Below are 24118 nucleotides of genomic sequence, written 5' to 3' on the forward strand. Positions count from 1 at the left end.
TCGCAACCCTCCACCACCCGACACGGCCAATCAGTAAGAAATGTGTCACGTTAACAAGACGCCAATTCGTTACTTCTTCAGCTCACCGGTGTTTGAAGAGCGAATCCACAATATTTACATTTGAGTTCGATTCACTCTTCAAACACACCGGTGTGACCTAAATTCGAACTAAGACCATTGTGTGATCACCACCACGGAGTAGCCAGGGCTATTCTACTCCTTTTGCAGCGGTTTCAACCTTTTGGGTCTCATCAGTAAAATTCGAAGTGAGGCCGGTTTATTGAACCGAGATGGTCGAACCTGTTTAGAATTTGCCTGCTTCAGAAAGTGCCGTGAAACAAGTCCGGAAGGCCCATAGGCTGATGGACCTGAATAACTTTTTTTTAGACAGAGAATGATCTTATAATTTTACCCGTAATGCTTTGCAGCAGCACAACATCATCAACAGCCATGACCAATCCACTCCTAAATGGACTCTCTAAGCCATCGCCATCTCGCATGGCCTTGCGATGGTCAACACACCTAGCACCTGCACACGCGGCAAATTTCATCGCTCAATCGCTGGGAAGTTGGCTCTGGTTGTGTTGGAAATCCCAGGTAATTATTGGGTCACACCGCACCTGCACACCACACTTGCTAGCACCTCCAGCCGTAGACAAACAATGCGAACTCATTTGACAACTCACCCGGCTTTGTACTTGACACCCAACTATCTGACCTGTCTGCGTTTAAAGTTACACACCTACGCAGGCCATGTGTTGTTCATGAGGAGCGCCCTTTATTCTTTCACGGAGAGTCAGGTGGAAGCGTTGAAGGAAAGGGAACCCATGGCAGGTGACAGGTGACCAGGGCACATCCTGAGAGAGCTTATCAGGCGGCGAGGCGTGACAGGGAAGGTGAGGATGTCCGTACAGAGCGGAAAGAGGAGGCGAAACAAACCGACATCAACACCGAGAAGCGAACACAAAACGTGGAAATGGGTCCTAACCAAGTGCCGCTTGGTTAGAGGTAGGGGGTTTCGGTTAATGAGGGCTTTACGACCAGCTGATTGGTTAGTCGGTTGGGGTTTTTGATAAGGCGAGTACTAGTGACTGGAATGATTAGTTATGATGGTTAAACTAGTAGTAAGTGGGAGGGCTGGAGCTTGTGGCTGGTTGACTTTGGTTAGGGATTGTACTTGTGGCTGATTCGCTATTTAGTTGTGGAAAGTACTAGTGACTGGGTAGTTAAAACCAGTGGAGGCTGGTGCTAGTGGTTCGTTGGATAGATGGTTAGGATCCGTTGGAGGGCCATTACTAGTGGCTGGTTGACGAGTTAGGGTTAGATGCCGTGTTTGGTTGGCGAGTGTACTCTACCCCAATCCTGCTTGTTCCTCTTCGCCCCCTCTGGCGTCTCCTGCCTGACCTCCTGCGCCTCTATCGAAATCTCAACGCACTGCCTGCCACTAGGGGCGCCTCAACACTGCGAAAGACGATATGGCATTGTGAATAGCAAGGACTTAACAATACAAGCACGTTTGTCCAAACACCCAATCCTGCCTTCTGTCAAGCGGACGGGCTAAACATGCAATCTGTCACGAAAATGTCATCAGCGGTCGGGCACAATGACGTGCAGCAGCTGATATGTGAAACATACAAATCATGATTTAACCTTTGAAGGGGAGCAAGGTATATGACGGTCTTTTTTTCTGGGTCGAGATGTTGCATGGCTGTCTTATTCATGAGTTTGGACTCGATTTATACAGAATAATTTGTTTGTGGCTACTTTGTGGCAGGGCACTTGGAAACACGAGACGCAGATGGGTTGACACGATAGTAAAGTTACTGAGGGTACAGGTCACGAGGTCACAAGCTGATGGTGTTCCCATGGCTCCATGTGGAGAAGCCTCTGAACGACATCTTCTGTCGTGCAACGCCAGCGATGCAGGGGGCTACATTGTGCCACTCTTGCACCCAAACACGAGCTCATTAGACATTCTGCGGAGGGCCCCGAATGTTGGGAGTCACTTCCCCGTGATGTGGGCTTGACGCGTTGAATCAAACAGAGTTCTCGGCACTATAATTTGCTGGTGGAATGAAACAAACAATTTGGATAATCACACCGACAGCTAGATTGCAGCAATTTCCGTAACAAGAGAAAACAATTCTGGCTCAACATAAAACTCAGCATGTTGGGTAAGAAATATAGATTGTATTTATTGAAATGGTTAAAAGTGTATATGTGAGAGAGTGAATAATAACCACCCTCCATCTTGAGAATACAAGACATACAGCACGTCGCGAATAAGCAACGTGACAGTTTTGAATAAAAATAAATACATGTGTATAAAGACTGGCACAGACGCGCATGCAAGCACCAACTTGCAAATTTTTCAACGAGTTGACAAGCGGAGATCCAAATGAGGGCTGACGCCTTTTAAAAAAAGGGGACAAATAGTTGGCACCACAGTTGCCAATTTTAGAACATTACGACAAATGGGAATTTACGCAGGTGTCATTTCAGACTGGGGCCTGCCACTTTCAATTACAATGACAGGGATAAACGTTTCTCTCCTGTGTTAAGGTTGGCTATAAAATGTAGTGACATTTTATGCACGTTCTTAAAATGCAAATCAAAATTGTAATTTACAAGTTCATTGTCAATCGACTGCGGGATGGCCTCCCCATGCTGTTGTCAGTTGTTTGACCATACTTCACCATGCTGGTCAGTGCCAGTTGGTGAAGGGAGCAAGCCCAGGATCAGTTCAGATATCAATCTCCACCGATGTGAGACATTGCTGGGAATGGAACTTAGGTCGTCAGGCTCGCAGCACAGTACACACAATGGGTGTGCCACTTCTCCACCGCGTCGCTTCCACGATATATATGCATTACAGATGTGAAATTAAAGTAAAAATGTGAACAGGTGCGTCTGCATACAATGTAAAAAATAAAAAGAAATGTACCAATCTCCTCGGCCTACTGTAGTCCATGTGCTCAGACCAGATATTGAACCCGTCGGTTCCACCTGAGGAGGCATCACTTCAGCGGTTCATGAAATGTATGCAGCCACTCAGCGAATTACGTGATAACCATTTGAAATGAGTGGGGTTATCAACGCATCCACTCTTAGTGGCCATCCAAACAAATCGATACGACTAAAGTTTTGCTCAATTAGATGGTACCAATTTCCGCTCTGGCCCACGGACTACTGGTTAGCTGCATTAAGTAATCTCGTGTCGTTTATATTTGTTGATATTCGGAGGGGGATGTCACAGCACAGTGCCCACGCGTGCATTTGCACAAAACTGTAAAACCGCTTGTTCTACTCAACTGCTGTCACTGCGCAATTCCGTTCCTAGCCATTTAATTTAAAAGTTAAATTTGCATAGATTTTTTTTCGTTTGTCTCTCCATAATTAGCTACAAGGTGCATACACGCGTGACCATCGCAGCTGGCTTGATGGTTTACACATCAGCAGACGGCACCTCTGAGCACAGTGGACTCAAGGGCCTTGGCTACAGCCGCACTGCCGGGATAGGTCATGACCACTGTGCAATTCCCACCTTTTGACCACAACGTCAACTCTTCCATTACCGGATATGACAAACCAAACGCATAATTTATTAGCCAGACAAATGTGCAAGCGTCAAATGTCCCTGTGAAATCCATTCAGAGTCAATTGTCCTTTTTAAAACGTCCTCTTGAAAAGGTGGACACCATTAAAACATGAGAGTGCAGGGGCATCCAAGTCAATGCGTCCTGTGTCTGTTTAAAAATGCTATTTGGTAGCAAGATTGCATCAGGATATCTGGGAATATGGCTTACATGAATACGAAACTTAGAAGCAGAGCACGATTGAATATATAAAAATGCTATTCCTAACCTATAATTTTCGCCAGGGCTACAGAAGATTCTCATGATTTCACCATGTGTTGTGTGCGTACAAAAACAGCAACTTGGCACTCTATCGTGCATGGCAGAGAGTACACATACGTGGAGCCACACAATTATAGCATAACAGAAAAACGAAAAACTGTGGGCCGAGTGGAGTGTTTAACCGCTGCACTGCAGTCAACATAACGTGTCTTTACAGATGTAGGCAAGCGTGCGTGTTTTGCCGTACACTTGAGACGAACAGCAAAGCATCGCTGCTAATGTGGACAGATTTCCCAGTGATGTTCACACATGGCAGTGCTCGCAAATATGAAAATTGTTTTCACTCTTCAGTTTGTCAACACCCCCAGGGGACATGATGCCGAGCTGCGCGCGCGCGCGTAAACATCAGGGCGAAAATAAAAGCGATCACAGAAACACAGACGCTTATTTGACTGCTGCGTTCCCAGGTAGTCTTACAAAAACCGTACAGAAGCAAACGTTTTGATGAGAAATGTCGCGTTACTACACTTGCCGACATTGCGCCAACTCACGTCGTTCGGCACGTGGTCTCTGTACCTGCTGATATCATTACGTATTAAACCATAATGACAAATACTTGTCTCGGAATTTTTTTTTTACAGAGAATCACAGTTCAGAGTGTCACAATTGCACCCCGTGTTTTCTGTACATATATAGATAATCGTTGGCATCTATTTTTTACTTTTGAAATGTCAGGTTTTAAACTGTTAAAACTATGTAAGCTTCACAACTCATTCCGTTGTGGTCTGTAAGAGACACGAAGCTCACCTAGGTACATTTGCGAAGGTTACACAGATATCTCTTTTTAAGCACTTAAATAAACTGTATACAAGTATATATTTTCATATTGCATATAAGAACGCCACAGAAAGCAGATGAATAAAATACCATATTTGCAGTGATAAAAAAAAAAATCAAGTTGTAAGGCTGCAAAAATGGCCTTAGAAGCAGTCACTTGTTGAGTTTGGTACCATCAATGTCAAGCTACGTACAACACATTGAACTCCCCTTAAGTTACATTTAAAAAAGGAAATATTACGTGTAACACTGTCTTTCCTGGCTGACAAGGTTACTCACAAAATATGATCTTTGTGGATACATGATTTTATATATCTTAGCAATCTACTGTAAATTACTCTACCAATAATGACAGCTTATTGTACAGAATATAAACTTTGATAATACGGAGGTGCTTACATGGTTAGTCGCTGAAAGGATGTTTAATAGTATAATTTAATTGTTTCCTTAACCATTTTAAGACCCAGCGCCTAAACTGGAAACGTTGCTCCGAAGGTGACCCCCTCACCCGCTCCCCCGCCAAATGACGACAGAACCCCAGCGTCCACCCTCACCATCGCTACCCTCATCACGCAGAGGTCAACTCCATTGCCGTGAGGTCCGAGCACTCGTGTGACCAAGCCTCGACCACCCCTCGCAATCGTCTCAAAGCAGTGAGAATGAGTGGCCAGGCGACGATGTGCACGGAGCGCGACGAGCAGTCAGGGCGCACTGACACCGTTACGCGATAAAATTGCAATTAAAAACAGTCCCTTCGCAAGCGGCAACCGCAGTTAGGTTTGGCTGTGTAGTGTAAACTTAACGAGTATTAATTCATGCCAGAGCTGGAAGAAGAAAAAAATCAACTCACTCCCTGCTGCAAGCGTGGGCCAAGTGTTTTTTTCTCTCTTCGGTAATTCATGGGTTGTTATCGTGGCCCTAACATTCGACGTTACGATTGCATCAACACGGTGGAGGAGGGGGAAGGAGGTGGGTGGTTCATCAGTAACGAGTTGCACCTGAGACACAATGCAGAGCAGCAGCAGCACCCCCACACCACGCTGGCACAGCAGATCCCCGCCCCCCAGCAGCAGAGCTATTTCTATCTCTGCACACACAGGGCACTGCTGCTTCAGAAACGCATCGCGATCACACTCCGTCTGGCTCCTAAAATCATTGCCCACGCGCCCGGTAAAGAAAACCCAGCCACTGATTGAATGAATTAATCAAACATTGCCCCTCTCCCCAACACCCATCACTCTCCAAAACGAACGTGTCGCTATTATTCGTTGTCCAGGTGTGGAGCGTTGGGTGACGTTGACGCGTACTCCATGAACATGTCATCGTCCGACAGCATGCTCTGTAGCGGAAATAGAACACAGTCCAGTCACAATGCTCGCAAAGGGCAAGGCCATGCCATGCACGTTGCACTCTCTCGTCGCACGTAATGTTTACGTATACCTGCGGATCTGTGAAATAGCCCTCTTTTCATCGTATAATTGCATCACCGCACTCATGTGTAACGGTATTAGATTCAGTTTTCCAAGGAAATTAAACGTAATAATGATGTTCAAGGCTCCAAATACATTGCTTTACAAATTAGTTGTATGCTGTGTCTAAATGTTTGTTTTGATCACTTCCAACGTTAAAACGATATCTACAGTCAACTCTGGATTATTATCTGGGGCAATGGTGGGGAAAAGGGGTGACCCGGATGAAGCAAAATCACAGATATTGCAAAACACATGTAAATCAGGCTTAAAAATATATCGATTGCCTGCCTACACAGAATATTCTTGACAAATTCGTTGAGTTAATTTGTGACATCGAATGGGTGTGAAGACATACATATGGCGTGTTCTATATTGTTATCTTAAAGTAATCCGTTTACTTGGCGACGTGCCAGTAGTCGTGTGAGTACCGTGGCACACGTGGAGATACTATGACTCTCCAATGTGTTTTCTGGTTGTGCCGCGTGTGCATCTGATACGATGTTCAACGTTTCGCAACACGGGCTGTGAGCTTCTTTGAAAGAAACGCTTCTTGAGGGAAAAAAAATCATCCTTCAGAAGCTCCCAGCATATGGAGCGAAACGTTGGACATAGTGCCAAGCAACGCGCGGCACGACCCAGAGACACAGCAATACAACCGAGAAAATCTACTCGGTTTAAACAAATATACATTTATTGGCATGCTAGGTAAATCCGCAACCCGGATAATCCGACCGTGGGTGATCAAGATTGAACTGTACTTGTGCAATGTAAAAGCCCACCGTCAGATTGTTGATGCCCTCTGAGAAGGCTCCGATCTGGCGCACGGTGCCCTCAGAGTCCTCCATCTGCTAGGGAGCACCACAGCCACCACACACACAGCCGTGCGCACATGCAGGGATGAAAAAATCGGCACCATCCCAGGACACCGCAACATCCCACGCCAAAGACAGCAAACTGCAAAGTGAGGGTGCTGCGGTAGAGGCTTTGTCAAAACCAAATTGTGATTATTAAAGAACAGAAACATTTGTACAGTTCATGAAACCCATTTATAGGTTGCTTAAACAAACTTATGAGATGAAAATGTAATGGGGATGATCTATTCTTATGTTCTTTGCACTTTAACTATACATATTAAATATACAGGACAACACTTCTCAAACTCCGGCCCTCGTGACGCAGATTTCCATAATCCTGGAAAGGCACAGTGGGGGAAGTCATGAGAACTGCCGTTCGGGAAAGGCTGGCAGCGACGACGTTCAACGGAGTAAAACACAGGGGACAAGGGGTCGTCGTCTCAAGCTATCGTGCCGACCTGCTCCAGCCGGTCGAGGTCATCGTCGTCCTGGAAGCCGGACCGCCCGCCGCCGGCCTGCATCCGGTAACTGGAGGCGGCGGAGAAGCCTGGCTGGGAGGCCAGGCCACCGGGCCGGCAGAGCTCCATGGGGCACACGTAGTCCTCTGCGTCCTCTTGCTTCCGTCGCCTCAGAGAGCCGAATCCCGAGATCCCCAGAGGAAGCTTCTTGGGCTGGCATGGATAACAGGGCGAGACGTACAAGGTGTAGTAAACACGTGCGTTGGCGATCGCCCAGTTGCCTAAACTAGAGATGTTCTTCTTCTATACAAAGATTTTCTCCATCTGCTTCTGTTCCGTCTCTTCTCCCGTCTCATCCACTGTCCTTATATCTTCACCACATCCTCCCATCTCACCATAAGGTCCCCTACCCCTTCTGCCCCGCACCAGAATCTCCGCAGCGCTTTGAGTCGCTGATACATATAAGTGCCATATAAATACAAAACATATGATTATCTCAGCATTTTAATCTCTGTCCTTTCACACACCCTTCCTTTCTTCTTTCTTCCTTCTTGCCCATGTCTTTCGCTGTATTATATTACGTCACCAGTCTTACACCACAAGTCATCAAAGACCACCACCGTAGGAGCTGATGCATTACGATGGCATGGACAATAACGACGGCTCACCTTCACCTTGGCCGTGGTGGTGAGCGGTATGTGGTTGGGCACCTCAAGCGCCTCCTGCTTATGGCGGCGAGAGTCGGGTCCGACCAGGAGGTCGAAGTGCGTGGCCAAGTGGCGTCGTAGCAGCGTCTTGTTGGGCGGGATGTTGAGCAGCAGGGCCAGAGTCTCCACCGTGAAACGTGGCTCCAGTACCTATTGAGGCACGTGGCATGCGAAGATCCCCCGAATATCCTTGTCGACCGGCGGTAGTCAAAAACCTCCCGACACGATCAGCCACGCGCACAAATCCTCAACAGACCGAGAGCCACGAGACGCGTGACATTACGGTCCATTCTCTAGGCTCGCATGCGCCGGGTGGTTGTGGAGTTCTGAATTTCTAAATGTACGCGGAAGTATATGTGTATGTTGAACTTCTTTCGCACCGTACGTAGCCCACTGTGCTAATCGAAGGTGCGGGAGTAGCTGTGTTCATATCGCGGCATACTAACCACTATGCCGCCACTCCCACTCGGATGCTCATCGTACTGTTCTTCATCTATAGCAACTATTAATATGCTAATTGAAAAAGTGGTCATGAGGAAACATGGTTAATATTTTATTTTTATCAAGCACCAAGGTGTAAAGTGCATTCTCCAACTCTTATTCACTCTGTGTCTGTATTTATCTACATGAAGAAGTCATCGCGGTCGATGATGTTTAGGCCATAGCTTCCTACCATCTGCTATACCCAGCAAGCAGTCAACAGTCAACACCTAACTGCAAAATTTCGCTGTTACAGTCTCATCATCATCACCACCAGCTGGCTTTAGGTCTTCCGCTTATTCATATATAAGCACGTACATATCGCATATTTGTATACACGCACGTGCTAACCGCTCAAACGTTTCAAGTTTATTGTGGTCAATAGTACCTGTTAAATAATTTCTTTTCAGTGCCTCAGTCATGGACATTGATGTCCCTGAAATATCACTCTTGTTATAATTGTATTATTATGAACCAGATGAAAACTTAAGAAACCAGGATTGAAGTATTGTAAAGAGCGACATTGGTTTTGTAAAATGACAAATGCAAAACAGTGAAAAAATGTACAGCGATGAAGGAAATAGAAATCAGAGAGAGAAAAACAACAACCGTGTAATGTGAGAAGTCAAAAATATTGTCACAAAACACAAATCAATGTGAAGTAATAATTTCCCTGTAGAGTTGGTCATCTCGCGCAAATGACGCTTTCGACTCGTCGAGTAGAATTGCAAATGAAGTTATAGAAACCGTTAACAGATGTAGGGGGTGATCATTGTGCTGACGCGTAAACGGACATGGCTGTATGGGTGGAACACGCAACGGGCGCGCTGGAGCAGCGCTGGAGCAGCGCCAGCGCAGCGATGGTGCCACGCCGGCGCCGCACGAATGCCGCGCCGGCGCAGCGCTGGTGCAGAGCTAGCACCGCACTGGTGCTGCTCGGCTTACCAGCAGCCCGCCGTGCACGCCGCTGCCACGCAGGTTTGGCGCGTACTCTGCCAGGTCGGCCGAGCGGAGCCACTCCATCACACGGTGGTTCGTCCACTGCGTCACCTCGGCAGGCGTCACGTTCCCCTGCTCGCACGCACACACCCACGCGAGTAAACGACAAACATGGAGGTCCACGTGAGACTTAACAACAACAACAATAATAATTATGTATAATTCACAATTGCTGTTTTAGTAAACAAATTAATGCCAGAATTGAACAATAACCCAATGATATTGATGAAAACAACCCTCACCCGAGTTACTAATCACAAAGAGAATACTCTCATTATAATGCAGGAACATTAAAACACAAGAACCACAATGATACAATGGAGGCCATCTGCTTTGAACCCTGCCAGCTGCAGAGCTTTCCGTGGTTGTTTACCATCAGCCATTGTCAATCCACTGCTAGATGATATCCTCCTCACTCCGTCACTATCTCTCAGTCCACGTAGCATCTGCGCACGCACCGATCTAATTGCTCCGTCTCTGTGGTGGACGTTCTCTCAGACGCGTTCCCTCCATTGGCTATCACTGCGGTATTTAGATACACACACACACTCCTTACAGCCTCTATCAATTCACCGCTGGATGAAGGCTTCTCCTCTATGCCATGGCGGGCAGGACGGATGTTTGATCGTTATTCACCGCACTGTTCACGGCCAACGACGTTAGCCGTGGCCGGAAATCGAACTCGGTCACAAAGTTCATCGCGTGGTGCGGCTACCACTGTACCAACGCACAACCTGCTAAATATTACTCCAGATGAAATAACAAAAGGGCCCCTTGGGGGTTTAACCTCTGACCTCGTCGGAGGGCCGTCGGCGCAGGCAGTTGGGGTGGAACTTGTTCATGCGCAGCACCTGGATGGCGCGCTTGTAGCTCAGGTGGTGGAGCAGGCTCGTCACCTTCAGTGACAGGAGGTCGTCCTGGGTGGACGCGTGTGCGGGCAGTGGTGGAGAGGTGGGAGGGATGGGTTGCAGAGGGAGAAAATCAGCAAGCGAAAAAAAAAAATGTAACGCACGAATCGTGCCTCCGTTTAATATTTTGCGTAAAAACCCCACAATCTCAGATTTTTTACTCAGCTTTCATTCCATAGTTTATGTTGGCAAGTACATGTACAGCCCTTTTGCCAGTCCACTCTGCTGGATGACGGTCTCCGCATTCTGTGCGGACCGTGGGGGTAATTTGACCGCATGTTACCACGCTGGTCACTGCCAGCTGGTGTAACACGGGGAGCGCAGCACGAAGGAGCATATTACACGCCAAGTAATGTTGCTGCGCTGCCCTCTACTGCCCACCTTGTAGCCCCGCAGCTGCCGAGACAGCCTGGGATACTTGATGGTCGCCCACACAAGTAATATTCAGGCTTAAAACCTGCTTATCTTCGGTGAAACGTTGCCAAGTATGGTCTGTCGATATTTATTTCTTCAAACATCCAAAACTTTCATTGATACAACAACCACAGACAAAGAGCTGCACGTGGCGATTAAATACAGGAAGTGGGAGAAGCAAGCGACTATTACCTTCAGAGTCTCTGTGGCCAGGCAAGCGAGATTCGGAGAGAAAGAATGTAGAGAATAAGAAAAGTGAACAGCAACAGAGATCTGGTACATAATCGATGACCTCCAGGCTGGCCATCGTCCACGACCTTTCTAGAAATTACCTGTTTGTATAAACCTCTCCAAGTTCAAGGGGGCTGAGACTGTCTGTCAAACGAAGAAGTTGCTGATGTATAATCAAGCACACAGTGGCATTTAAGCTATCCATAATATGGAACGGCTAAACGTCACCTTTCGTCGTAGGTTAAGAACAAAAATAAAAGATTTAGAGTAAAGAAAAGAAAAGGAGATCCCAGCAACGACGAGAAATATTCGTGAAAAAGTTTCAATTCCGACTTGAGAGTTGGTTAGCCGGAGCAAACTTCTCGGATTCCTTTATCAAAAAAGTGTACACAATCACAGTCAGTCTAGTAAACATTAATACACAATGCCTTTATTATCTACGGCTTTTTAGATTACTCCCAAATGGTTTTAGCCAACACAGTCTTGTAGGTGCACAGCCATTGAAGGTCGAACGCAGGCGTGCGTGGTCCCCGCTGTCTGCACGGACCCCTTACCACCGTCAGGTAGTGCAGCATGCGCCCGTCCACTCGCCCCTCGTTAAACTGGTCCTTGTACTGTGGCAAGCCGATGTCATCCAGCCACCCTGCAGGGGCACGGAGACATCAAACAAAGATCCCCCCTCGCCGAGCTATTCACAGAGTCGGGGCTCGTGCTGTTCGCGAGCAACGGACTGCGTATTATTGTTCAGCACAATGCCCAATGTTTCACTTCATGTGTTGGGACATTCTGCAGGAATTTAACTGAAGCAGCTCCCAGCACGTGCAGCGAAACGACAGCTACCGCGCCGAACAGCAAGCGGCATGATCCGAAAATCCATCGGAGAGCTGTACAGGGCAACCGTGAAAACCTGTGCAGTCATACCGATTAAAGCCATCAAGGCTCACGAAGGGGGCGTGGCCAATACCATGCCCAGCCACCTTTGTCTCCCCAGTTATTATGTTCACACAACGCACCAGGTACTTACTTAAGGCCGAGTCGACCCAGGCGAATCGCAACACCGGTACAGATAATGGTCACAGATGTTGGTCGTGGCTGGGAATCGAACTCTCGCTATGCCCACTGCTGCACAACATAAACAGCAGCCGCTCCATCGCTACCACGGAAAAAAAAACCTCTGCACTGCTGCCACCCAGTGGGGAGCGCAAGCGTCGCCATGAATCAACCTGACACGAGGCTGTCGCAACGAGGGTGCGCTTCTTGCGGTGCGGTCCAATCATTGCCAAGGTGCCCTCTCCTGGACAGCTGAGAAATATTCCAGATGGCAGCAATGTCCCCCAGATGATGGAAAGCAGGAGCCACACCGGGGCGTGTAAAATGTTCCTGTTTGAGTAGTTGGAAGAATCCATAGTTTATCCCAGGCAAGTGCCCTTCTTCAAAATAGCTTAACCCAGGCACTGTCCCCTCTGGAATAGGTATAAATTACTGTGCAGTTAATAGTAAATTACCAAGCGACAAAGCCACTTTGTCATCGGCGTGATGGGGTCTGCATGTAAATTGCGAGAACACGTGGTGCGTAGTGGAATAGTCTGTTCTCCTAGAAGGCTTTGTGTTTTCATGTTGGATATACCGCGATGAATGTATTAGGGAACACATTTTTCTAATAACTCGAATGCGAATTGGATATAATGTGACTGAGTGAACGCAACTACGTCGCGCGAGTAGGAATAAGCGGTCGTACGGCTGCCTCGGCGTAGCATCACACAAAGCGGGATGCTGCTGGATGCTTCTACATGCTACCCACGACTCTTTGTTCACCCCCTTAATATGCCTCTCATGTGTTATCACGGACTGTGCTTTACCTTATATTACATATTATTTATGATGCGATTTTTCTATATTGCGGTCCTCTTCAGGAACGCAACGACTACCGCGTTATAGGAGAACGGACTTTTCGAGCAGCAGGCCGCAGCAAAAACAACGCAAACGTTGCCCAGTCTCCGCCACGTCCCTCAAGCGCTGGCTGCCCCCCTCAAAGGGCTCTGTTCCTGCTCGTGCCGACGGGCGGGCGACTCACGCGTGACCCAGTTGTAGTCGAGTTCGCCCTTGGAGTTCTCCTCCTCCGAGCCCATTGCCTGCAGGGCCAGCTGCAGCTTCTTCTTGTGCAACGAGTGCTTGATGCCCAGCTCCTGCAGAACGGACACTAGCTGTGACGACAACTGGGCTGCACAGATGACCATTTATGTGCACTCGAATACCACCTTGGCACATCTCAGCTGAGCATATTGTCATTCCAATTTGATTCTGTCAAAGTTCGAGTTTAAATGTCGACCCACATGAGAACTCAAAGAGAACAGGATAGTTTAATTTGCACGAGTGACCCGAGTCACCGAAGTGACGCAAGATAAAGCGAATAAAGTACAGCAATGAAGCGAATAGAAAGCAGCGCAAAAACTGCGTCACGTGAGAAATCGAAAATATTGCACAAACACAAAATCAATGTCGAGCAACACATTCCCTGTAGTGTAAAATCAGCTCGGGCAGACTATTTTTAGACCATAATACAATTACAATAAAGTCCCGACAATTACAATTCGGTTACGCCGCTGACAGATCGCCTACGGCGCCACGTGCGACTCTTGACGCGCGAGTCGGCGGGCACGCTCACCTTGTCCAGGTCGTGTGCGGTGGCGCGGAGCATGGTCTGCCCGGAGGTGACCCACTGGCGCGCCATGCCCACGTACATGCCCAGGCCCTGCTCGTGAAGCCAGTTGCACACCTGGTCCGTCGACCACTTGGCAAATGGCGCATCCAGGTCGCTGGCAACGAAAACGAAACGGCCGCCGGTGAGCGAGCGCGTGCCATGGTGGCGAAATGTTAACTAAGTCGTCGCCTGGTATACAGGTGTTCATAGGTTCGATCTCGACTCTGACGCCCGTATATTTCTGGAGTTGGCATGTTCTCCACGTGGTCATATGGATTCTTGTCTGGGTCCTCTGGTGTTTTTGTCCAGACCTAGAAACATGCTTTTAGAGTATTTGGCTGCTAGAAAGTTCTACATGATAAGCCACTTTGTTGAGCTATAATTTGTGGCCAGGTTGCTTCTGAAGAAGACCTATATAGCTCAGTGGACCTTACCTGGTAAAATAAAAAATAGTTTCGTTTACTTTTTTTGAGGGCTGCACCTCGCGTGAAGAAATCCCACAAGAGCGTCGCTTGTGATGGAGGCCACGGCTAAGCGGAGACAACAAAGGAGCGCTTCCATTTCAGTTGTATCTCATTCCCCCGACGCTAACATGGCTGAAAGGTAAGAGTTCTTTGTGTTTTTGGGTTGCTTCCGTAAAGATTAAATTGTTTCTATGCATGTTGAACTCCTTTCGCACCGTACGTAGCCAACCGCACTAATCGGAGTGGCGTATTGCCTCTCCATGTGAAATCTGCACAATGCACAAAGGTGCAATAGTTGACTTGTTGTCGGCTTCATTTTAATTGCTTACAAAGCTGCAGACCCTGCCCCCGCATAGCCTTATACAAATAATTCCCTTTAAGAGGTGGCCGCCAGGTGGCTTAAGAGGTCAAAGCGTTGAATCCAGGCAGCTGCCTCGAACTAAAATCGGTTGTTGACTGGAGTTGATGGTCACAGCCCAGCCACGAATGACTGCACAAATAAAACCCATAACTTAAAATGTTGTTCTGAAATGAATTCGGATACATTCCAGCTCTGAGAATTAAAATTCGATTGACAGTCATGTGACGGACACTACTCTTATGGTCTCTGTGCAGGCTAGAGGTCACTTGAAGGGATCTCAGAGGAAGCTCTGTGATGTCCGCTTCCGTGGGCTGTAACTATAACGATGGGATATTCTGCTCTGCGAGAGAACCGTAAGGATTCTTCTATCTCGTGGCATGAAGCAGATCGCACAAATCTGGATTAAACTGTGGGAAAAATCGTCCGCGCCAAGACGCTTCACCTGGAGCCCCCACGGAGGTCACGTGACCAGCCGAGCCGTGGGTCGGCCGTGGCTCTCAGCCCCCCTCTTCGGAACTCCTCCTCGCGCTCCTCCTCGGGGTTTAAGTTCGTCGACTGGCTCCTCTTCAGCCTTTCGCGAGCAGGTGGCGAGCAAATGGCAAGGATGGATGGGGAGCAAGGGGGAGGGTGAGAGTGTTTAAAGGGAGGAGGTGGGGGGCAGGGCGGGTGGTAAGAGAGGCAGGGATCAAGTTTTAACCGCAACATGTGGCAGGAAGATTAAAGGGAGTGATTAGAGTGAAACGTGTTTCCAATACGAATCCACTTTAGGATTTGCACGTTTTCACCTGATGCGTATGCACGTGTAGTGCGCCCAACCTCCTGTGATGTGCCGAACGTGCAGCATGGACAGACCATGGCCGGTACTACTACCGATCATGTTGACGATAACTGCATTGCGAATCTTCTGACCGCGCCCTCGGGCGTGCTCTTTAACCACTGTAGTGGCTCGGGCACGCACAACGAGGAAGTGACTGAGTGGGCATTTTAACGGATGGAAGATTCTGTTCTGTTACTGCACAAAAGATCGGAAAAAATAATCGGCTGATATCTTGTAACGACCGCAAAGTATTGACCTCGTGAGCAAAAACAACTCCCCACTCACATTCCGAAGATTTTTTTGATTCCACGCGACTTCTTCCGAGTCTCGGGCGAGAGCGGAGCGCTGGGAGGCGAGGCGAGCTCCGAGGGACTGAGCCGGCCACTTGAGTCCTTGTCCACTTCTGTTCCGCACACGCATACAGCGTCCGTCCGCTCATTCATTAGCAGGCAGCATCAGGCAAGGGTAGCTCAGCGGCTTCCGTAATAGCTTTTAAAGCCCTTATTTTAAAGCACGTCAAATCCCACTCGGCTGTTTCTAGATGTGAAGACAGTTCGATGATTAAGCTACTACTACGGATGGGGCCAGAACTAATAACACGGTTCATCGTTTCAAGCTTAGATCTGTCAGGTTGTAAATTATGGATAAGTAGGATTTAGCGAATTGAAAATTTGGCATGAGTTGGAGCAAAACCAATTGCCTTAAACCAATTTGAATACCTTCTGAAAATGATGAGAAATCCATAAGACAGATTCACGCAAAAGGCGATCGCTAGACAGCAAAATGAGCAATGTAATTATATGCTCATGTTCCCATAATGCCTTTGCTTGTTACGCGACATGACCCCACTGCTCGTCGAACGCACAGAGCCTTGTTTGGATCACCAATCCAAGAGTAAGAATTATGGCCACGTTATTTTAGACGACGGCAGGACAAATGAGACAACCGTAGACCGGTTTCATCCTTGTTCGGAAACATCGGTACAGTGTGGCCATCATTGCCTACTGCCGTCTTGTGCCTCGGTGCCTCGTAGGCTTTGTGCAGACGGGCCCTCTTCGTGGTCACCAGGGGGACAGTTTTGGCACTGGCCATGTACGACAACAATAAACCAACAAACACCCTGTGTGTAAGCGATGAGAGACAATCGAGTTACTCCAGCCAGGCTTCACAGTAAATCTTTGCGAGGGGGCCATGCACAAACACAGAGACGCTCTCTTGCTCCACGTTCCATCAGGTGACCCGCGCAGGTGGCGTGCACGAGCGACGTACCCAGGTTGGGCGCGCTGGCCGTGCGCTTGCCTCCCTTCACCTTGAAGAACCCACGCCCAAATGAGGCCCTGGGTTTGCGAGCCGCCCCCCCGCTAGCCCCCTCGTCGGCAAGGTGCCGCTCCAGCGCGGGGGAGCTGGGGGAGCTGGGGGAGCTGGGGGGCAGGGTCTGCAGGCGGGACCCTCCTTCCTCCTCCTGCAACGCTTTGTTCTGTGGGTGAGCGAGTGGGAATCGCACCGAACGTCAATGATTTCTGCCGAAGAAGGTGTGTGAGCGCTCGGCGCTGGAAGCGAAAGGGGAGTGCCAGTGGCAGGCAGCGGACACGAGAGGAAGCACAGCGGCGAGTTATAGCGTAGCTTTTCGTGGTTGTGCTGCCGTTTAGAGCATTTGGCTGCTATCAATTTCCACATGATAAGCTACTTCGTTGAGCTTCTAAATAAGAGCTATTTCGCTCAGTGGGCCTTACCTGGTAAAATAAAAATAGTTTATAGTTTATTTTATGTGGCTCTCCGATGTGTTTTTCAGTTGCACTGCGTGTTGTTGGGCTCGATGTGCGATCCTCTTCACAAACGATTCCTGAACAACCACCACTAAACAACAGTTCCTGAAGAAGCTCCCAGCAAGTGGAGCAAACATTCGGAGATCGTGCCGAACACCACGCGGGAGCATCATGCTGCAGTGAGAGCGTGCTGGTTTGTGTGGCAAAATAAACCCACGTAGAAGCCTTCGGTATCCGGGAAATGTGAGAGAGCGATGTCTCTTCGTGTGCGCAGGCTTTGAACAAAATTTTATCCCTCTGCGCCAATCATTTCAACATTGTTGGCAAGAACCGGCAAGGACATGAACTCGTGACTGTTATTAACGCATGCGCTCACACGCTGTTAATTTAACGGCACAATCGGTGCTTTTCTACGAGTGAAAAAAGCCCCACTTTAGAAACGAAGCTCAGCCACAAACGCACGGTAAGCGAGTTTGCCTTGAAACTTTCCACACGGTTTGTTTTCAGCGATTCTGGCACACCGACACAAACAGCAGTGGCCTCGCAAACACGGGCCCGGCGCTCCCCCAATGGTGGGCAGCAGCATGAAGAAGCACCGAATTTGAGGCTCACAAAGGGTTAAAAACAATCCACCAAGCAAAACACAACCATTTGAAGCCGCGTTTCCTCATTAAATCAAGAGAAGCGCCAAGTCGGCTGTTAAGGTAAAATTAAACAATGCTCACAAAAAATCTGGCCAATTAAATCTCATCACTAATTTTGGTGAACATTGTTTGTTTTAAATCTGAGAAGCACAAGGCAGAACCTGTTAGAAGCGCATCACTGGGCAGACATAAGACATCTACGAAGTGAATTGACCAGTCAAACAGCAGACTTGTGTGTGCCTCTAACCTGTATTATCACTTCAAGGCGCTGGGCCAGCTACAGGTGAAGAAATCACACACAGACCGCCCACACACAAAGGCAACGGTGAATTCAGGGATCGTGTAGCAGAGGCGTGTGAGCCAACGGCACAGCGGAAAAGTGCGTGAAACGTTAAATAACGGTGAATTACGTGACAACACAAAACATACGCGGCTTTGGTTAGCGCCGTAAGTTAAGGAACACAAATGAAGGGGCAGCTGTGGTAGAAAGACGTGGAGAAGAGAAGGCATACACATGCAAAAGATGCCCTATCTGCGTACACAACGATTAGTGCGCGTTAATATCACGACTGGCGGTAAGGTGGCTCAGCGGGAGAGCGAGCGGCTCGCAATCGCAAGGTTGCAGGCATAAATCCTGGTAAGCGAGGGGGGGTTGACTCAACCTATCATTCTGAAAGTGTCGATAAATCGAGTACCACTTTGTGGGTTAGTCAACAGTGGTTGTCCTATGGATATAGTCGCCTTTGCCATAGGACTGGGATTTCCGTGATCGCCCATGCCATAGGACTGTGGAATTTCCACCACCTGCTCTGCCGGGGGTTGTAAACAAGGAGATGAGTGGCAATGCCACAATGTCCAATTGAGCAGCAGGGAATATCTTTCACTTTTTTATTTTACTCCACGCAAGCAGCACTCGGCACGTTCCAGGAAGGGGACAAGAGCAGGAGAGTTCAGTGCTCGGCGGGGGGGCTCTTCGGGTAATGCGGGGCAGGCGAACAGAGCTGGAGGAGGGAGGGAGGGCTACGCTCGCACTACCTCGGCAGGCTCGCGTCCCTTCCGCTCCCACACCACACTCTGTGGGAGGGGGACGACAGCCGAGAGGCATTCCGGCAAGTGAGACGGAAAAAAACTGAAACCACACTAACACACGTGCGAAACATTAAGACGCGCGGCACAGTACGATCCTTGTTTGGAAACTTTTCAAGGCCTCTCCTGGCCCCTGGCACGCACGGCCAAACACAGCGACCGACAGTCAACTTTGCGAGACGCCCTTCCCCCCTCGCAGTTCTTTACCGAACTGAACTTCGCTTACTCCGATTGCAGCCATGGTAATTTTGCACAAATCCTCCAGTGCAGATTAATATTTTAAACTTGTGGTTGGCTTGCAAATCAAAATGATAACGTATTTTTACTCGTTTGAGTTCATTACTTGTCTACATTCACCATCAACATCAGTCACGACCGATTCACCGCTACGCGGCTGCAAATTAACGGCGTGCCGGCGCAGTGACGTATGCAGCGGTATACGTTACGATTCTTACCACATCACAGTGAATGACGTTGCGTGATTGAAGTTGCTTTTAGCCATGAACATCAACCCAACCGTGATCACGTGACCTTATCTATGCAATTAAAAAAAACATGCTTCTACATTGAGGAGCGACAGCGTTCCACTACAGCAGCCGATTGGCTGGGTCTGGGCTGCACGGCCCCCCACGCTGACCCTTTTTGCCCCCAGCTGACTAAACTTCAGGAACCAAAGGCTGGAGCACGTGCTTCCTGCACTTGACGCAATCGGACTTTAGCTGCCAAATAGTGTAGCTCACCGCACACAAGTGTACATACTAACACACACACATACAGGCCACGGGCCAAAACACACGCAGCTATAACAGCAGCCCACTGTGTCCCCATGGGAGAGAGGGACAGGGAAAATCTCCCCCATGCCAGATTGCTGTTTACACTAGCCACCTACTGCATTTAAACCCACAGCACTCACTGGAAATGTCCCATTTGTGGTGGGTACGCCGTGAATTGATTTCGCTCACCCTCTGCTGCATTCCGATTTCATTTTGTTTATAATCTCTCCAAATCAGAAAGTCGAACGGCAGATGTGGCTATCCTCCTCCAGTAGAAGAGAATAGCTCACAGTATGTCACCAAGCTCAAACGGCGAATAACTTTTACACCTCCAAGAGTGCCACTTATCGATAGCCAGTTGGCACTTTGGGCATTTGTGCCTGTGCTCAGAAATAGTGACGCCACTGCCCGCTTCGCTCATTCGCCACTTGCAGTATTTCAGATGTTCACCACGAAAACCGTGCACAGGCTGAGCCACCAATCACGACATGAACTTATCCCGCACGTCGCTGATAAACTCGCCAACATGGCAAGGATACAGCAAAAAAAATCCCGCAGGAAATGCACGCGTACCTTCTCTGCGACGTCTTGCTGGGCGTGCTCAGGGCTGCTGGCGGACTGCCAGTCACGTGACCTGTCACCCGGGGTCATGGAGAACACGGCCACACGCGAATTGAAAGGAAGTTGCTTTTGTATGCTTATGTTGCCTTGCTTTGTACACACGCAGTAAAGAGAGCGAGGCAGGGTCGCGGACAGATCTGGAATGCGAACGCAGGCTTCAAATGCGACGCCGATCAAAAGGATAATCTTGACTTGAAGGTCAGCAGAACCCAAAAAGTATTAATCAATAATAGCAGGAAACTCTGATGTCGGATATTCAAAGGCTTGTAATGGTCAAAGGTGCATTATGTAAAATTATTAGAAAGAACGGGGTATAAAATAGCAGTTTGGAAAATGAAACATGTTTAATTAAGGGTGTGAACATAAAATATCTGGGTTTTAACTTCATGTGGCTTTAAAAGGCTTTAGGTTTAATGCGGCCACTGCAAATCACCTGGACGCTGGCTGCGGTGCCATCTCCTGCACAGCCTCATCACTGTCTTCTCCCTTCTGTGTGTCTCTGATCGTAAAAGAAATAGCGGCGTTAAAAAACTAAAGAAAGCCACTCGCGCAGACCCACCCATGACCGTTCATCATAACCCCAAAGTGAACCCATACCAGCCAACAGGGGTGCATTGCCACTGTCCGGCACGGGGAGTGTTAACCCATGCCATCACAGCACGGGGGTTTAAACACTTGGACACCGGGTCCCGTGTTGCTTGTTCGCCAGAATGTGATCAATCTTTGAGATGTTAAAGCCCGCCGTTACATTTTGTCGATTTTCTCTTTTCACTTAAAAAGGGCACAAAACACCGCGGTGAGACACATGCTTGGAAATGCAACGACAGCCAGGAAGAGGAACACGTGGGTTAGAGAGCAAACGTCAGGTAAGTGACATCGTTCCATTTGTTAGGAAATGTATGTGGGCTGGGGCAGGACGTGTCACGGCTACAAGGCATGACGACAGACATATACGGTCAAGCACCATGAAGGAGTGGGAGCCAAGAAATGGAACCGTGTCCTAGACTACGTCTGCCAAGGAGATGGAGTGATGAAAGCAGCTCATGAAGCAGGTGCTGGCTGGATTGCTCTATCGAGGGATCATGTGAAATGGCGGCGGATTGGTGAGGCCTTCATTCAGCAGTGGAATAACCATGGCCAATGCTGATTAGATTTTGTTAATCTCACCCGTTTTCAGTGGGATAATCCACTGTCTCTACATCATCGGCTTTGATCTGCAGTGGTTGCTCTGGCTCTGTGTCAGCAGACGGGGCGGCATCTTTCTGAACACCAAAACTCTCCTGCACAACAAAAAAAACCACACCTGCTTAACATGTACAATTTCGACTTATATAGCGTCTAAATACAAATGCACGTCAAGGCACTGACACTTTTGCTCAATTGTTTATTTTTCAATAAGAATGCTAATAAGTTCCCAAGTACACGAACGGCCCTTTTCATCAATGCCCAAATTAAAGTGATAACATTAATTACAGCGGCGCGCGCAGCGAGAGAGATTCCATCGCGGGGGAAACGAGACGCACGCTCACCTCGCCAAGGAATTCCTCGGCGTCCATGTTCATCATCTCTGCGCTCAGGTTATCGTCGCTCGAACTGCCCGGTAGTCGCTCAGAAGACCCTGCCCAAGACACACAAAAGACGGCATTTCCATACGATAAGAACGTCAGGGATTTGCTTTCTTATGCACCATCTTGTCCGAATGAAAAGACAGCCACAACATCGTGCGCTTTAGGATGCGTTTCTGCTGCTGTCTGGAACACTCTTCCTCCTGATATTAGGAAGCCACTGGAGCTATGCACTTTAACACATCTAGATTGCAAACCAATTACTTTAAAACTGCTTTTTGTGTTTAGTTTGTTGTCCTTCCCCCGCACCTCCGATTAGCACGATTGGCTACGTATGGTGCGAAAGAAGTTCAACACACATACATACACGTGTACAAAGAATCAGAGCGAGGTGCACACTTGGTATTACACATTGAGAGACACAAAAAGGAACACAAATCAAGGAAGGAGCACGAATCAGAGGCATCATAATGATAATCGGGAAAAGTAGGTGAGCTCAGGGAGGACGAGTCACTGGCCAGGATGATGGCCGACGGACGAGACTGGTGACAGAATGGCAGAGAGAGGAGGAAACGCGTCAAAGAAGAGGAGCACCACGAAGATAGAGCAGTGAGATTGGTTCCCATGTGGGAGACGGATGGTGACAGCACTGGACCATGAGGGATGGTGACGGGGAGGCCTTCATCCAGCAGTGGACTGATCGTAGCTGGTGATGATGACTTCATATTTCACGCAATAAGAATCAGACCACATGTATTTTACATCCAAAGGATGTATCGACTCTCACTTATTTTGCTTATTCATTTATATAATTTTTAAATGAAAATGTATTTCAGTGCAATGCCATCAAGACAAGCGAGTGGCTCAGAGACATGCTGGAGATTTACATTTTAATATTAACGGTGATTTCACTAGATGGAAAGTCACTGCATCCAAGAAATTCGGAGAGTTTTAGCAAAGTGTTCAGTTTTATAGAATTGATTTACGTACAAAGACAGGACAAGCATAACATAATTTAAGAATAATAAAAGCAGAAAAGGATAGACAAACCAATGTATAACACCGCTCACTCTGGTAATTATGAGAAACTAATTAAGACTGAGCAATGCACCTTAATTAAATCAGACCAATGCAGCTCATGAAGATAATAAGTTTAAGGCAAGTGACTTACATTGTATAAAATACAATAATTGCCTTCGGAAGGTAATTAACCAAAAAGTAATGAGGGCAAAGTTTTAAAATACTTTTCCACAAATAACGATATCACTACTTTATAACGTTATCCAGAGGAGGCAATTAAAAAGTAGTTACGAATCTTAAAAAAACAATGGGATAAAGCCCTCATGAAGGCAGTGAGAAGAAGGCGGTGAGAAGAAGGCAGCGAGAGGCAGGAGACCACCCACCTTTCTTACCCTTGGCGGCCAGCACCATCTCCTGCACCTTCCTGTAGCGCGTCAGGGACTGCCGCAGATCGTCTATCATGTGGTCCTGAAATTGCATACGAGAGGGGGCGGGGAGTACGAAGTCACATGGGTGAGGACACGCTCGTGTCCGTCGCGACAGGTGAACACCACTGCCAGCGCAAAAGGGCTTCATCTGCACACACGTACAGCCCTTTTGTCTGTCCACTGCTGGATAAGGGCCTCCCCACGCGGTGCGGGTCAGGGGGGTTATTTGACGACGCTTCACCCGGCTGCGGGTCGGTGAAGGCAGGGAGCATAGATGATAGTACAGTACAAAAATGGCTTTCACTAAACTGCCCTCTGCTACCTACAACAGACTCCAGCAGCAACCCACAACACCTGTTACATAGAAGCACGAACTAGGCCTAACCCTGCTAACGAGACAGGGTGCACCTGCGAGCTGATTTGGTCAAAGGAGGCCTTACTTGATTTCCTCTTAAATCAATCTAAGGCCATAAATTAGCCAGCAGACAAAACCTCTTAATATTGACATAAAAAGTAATCACAGGTTGTTCGTCTCGTTGCTTTACTTTACAAGTCACTCCTAACCTGAACCCTGCGCTACTTTAGTTGATTGGTGAATGTTGCAGTTCCAAGCTGAAGCTTAGCATTAGGCTGGAGTGAGTTTCTTTGGCATCGT

General features: G+C 48.1%; 1 protein-coding gene across 13 annotated transcripts in view; it reads right to left on the reverse strand.

The window, feature by feature from the left end:
* Window positions 1-2175: 2175 nt before the first annotated feature.
* PPFIBP1 (PPFIA binding protein 1) overlaps window positions 2176-24118 on the reverse strand; it is a 44984-nt gene continuing 23041 nt past the window's right edge. For 5 of the 13 annotated variants that reach the window (XM_061564193.1, XM_061564197.1, XM_061564201.1 and 2 more), the window contains 19 exons: window positions 23419-23503; window positions 21980-22068; window positions 21618-21730; window positions 20884-20949; window positions 20403-20463; window positions 19006-19044; window positions 18218-18247; window positions 16830-17037; window positions 15846-15963; window positions 15186-15314; window positions 13883-14033; window positions 13292-13403; window positions 11772-11860; window positions 10459-10581; window positions 9611-9736; window positions 8147-8335; window positions 7479-7691; window positions 6946-7014; window positions 2176-6033 (listed from right to left, as the gene is read on the reverse strand). In XM_061564193.1, the coding sequence (XP_061420177.1) occupies window positions 5956-6033; window positions 6946-7014; window positions 7479-7691; window positions 8147-8335; window positions 9611-9736; window positions 10459-10581; window positions 11772-11860; window positions 13292-13403; window positions 13883-14033; window positions 15186-15314; window positions 15846-15963; window positions 16830-17037; window positions 18218-18247; window positions 19006-19044; window positions 20403-20463; window positions 20884-20949; window positions 21618-21730; window positions 21980-22068; window positions 23419-23503 (2088 nt within the window). In that variant the 3' untranslated portion in view covers window positions 2176-5955. The remainder of the gene's footprint in view (window positions 6034-6945; window positions 7015-7478; window positions 7692-8146; window positions 8336-9610; window positions 9737-10458; window positions 10582-11771; window positions 11861-13291; window positions 13404-13882; window positions 14034-15185; window positions 15315-15845; window positions 15964-16829; window positions 17038-18217; window positions 18248-19005; window positions 19045-20402; window positions 20464-20883; window positions 20950-21617; window positions 21731-21979; window positions 22069-23418; window positions 23504-24118) is intronic. The other 8 variants (XM_061564194.1, XM_061564203.1, XM_061564204.1 and 5 more) reach the window with 5 other exon arrangements.

Source organism: Lethenteron reissneri, chromosome 33, assembly GCF_015708825.2.
Source record: "Lethenteron reissneri isolate LAM-NWPU_2019-01 chromosome 33, ASM1570882v1, whole genome shotgun sequence".
Classification (NCBI taxonomy): domain Eukaryota; kingdom Metazoa; phylum Chordata; class Hyperoartia; order Petromyzontiformes; family Petromyzontidae; genus Lethenteron; species Lethenteron reissneri.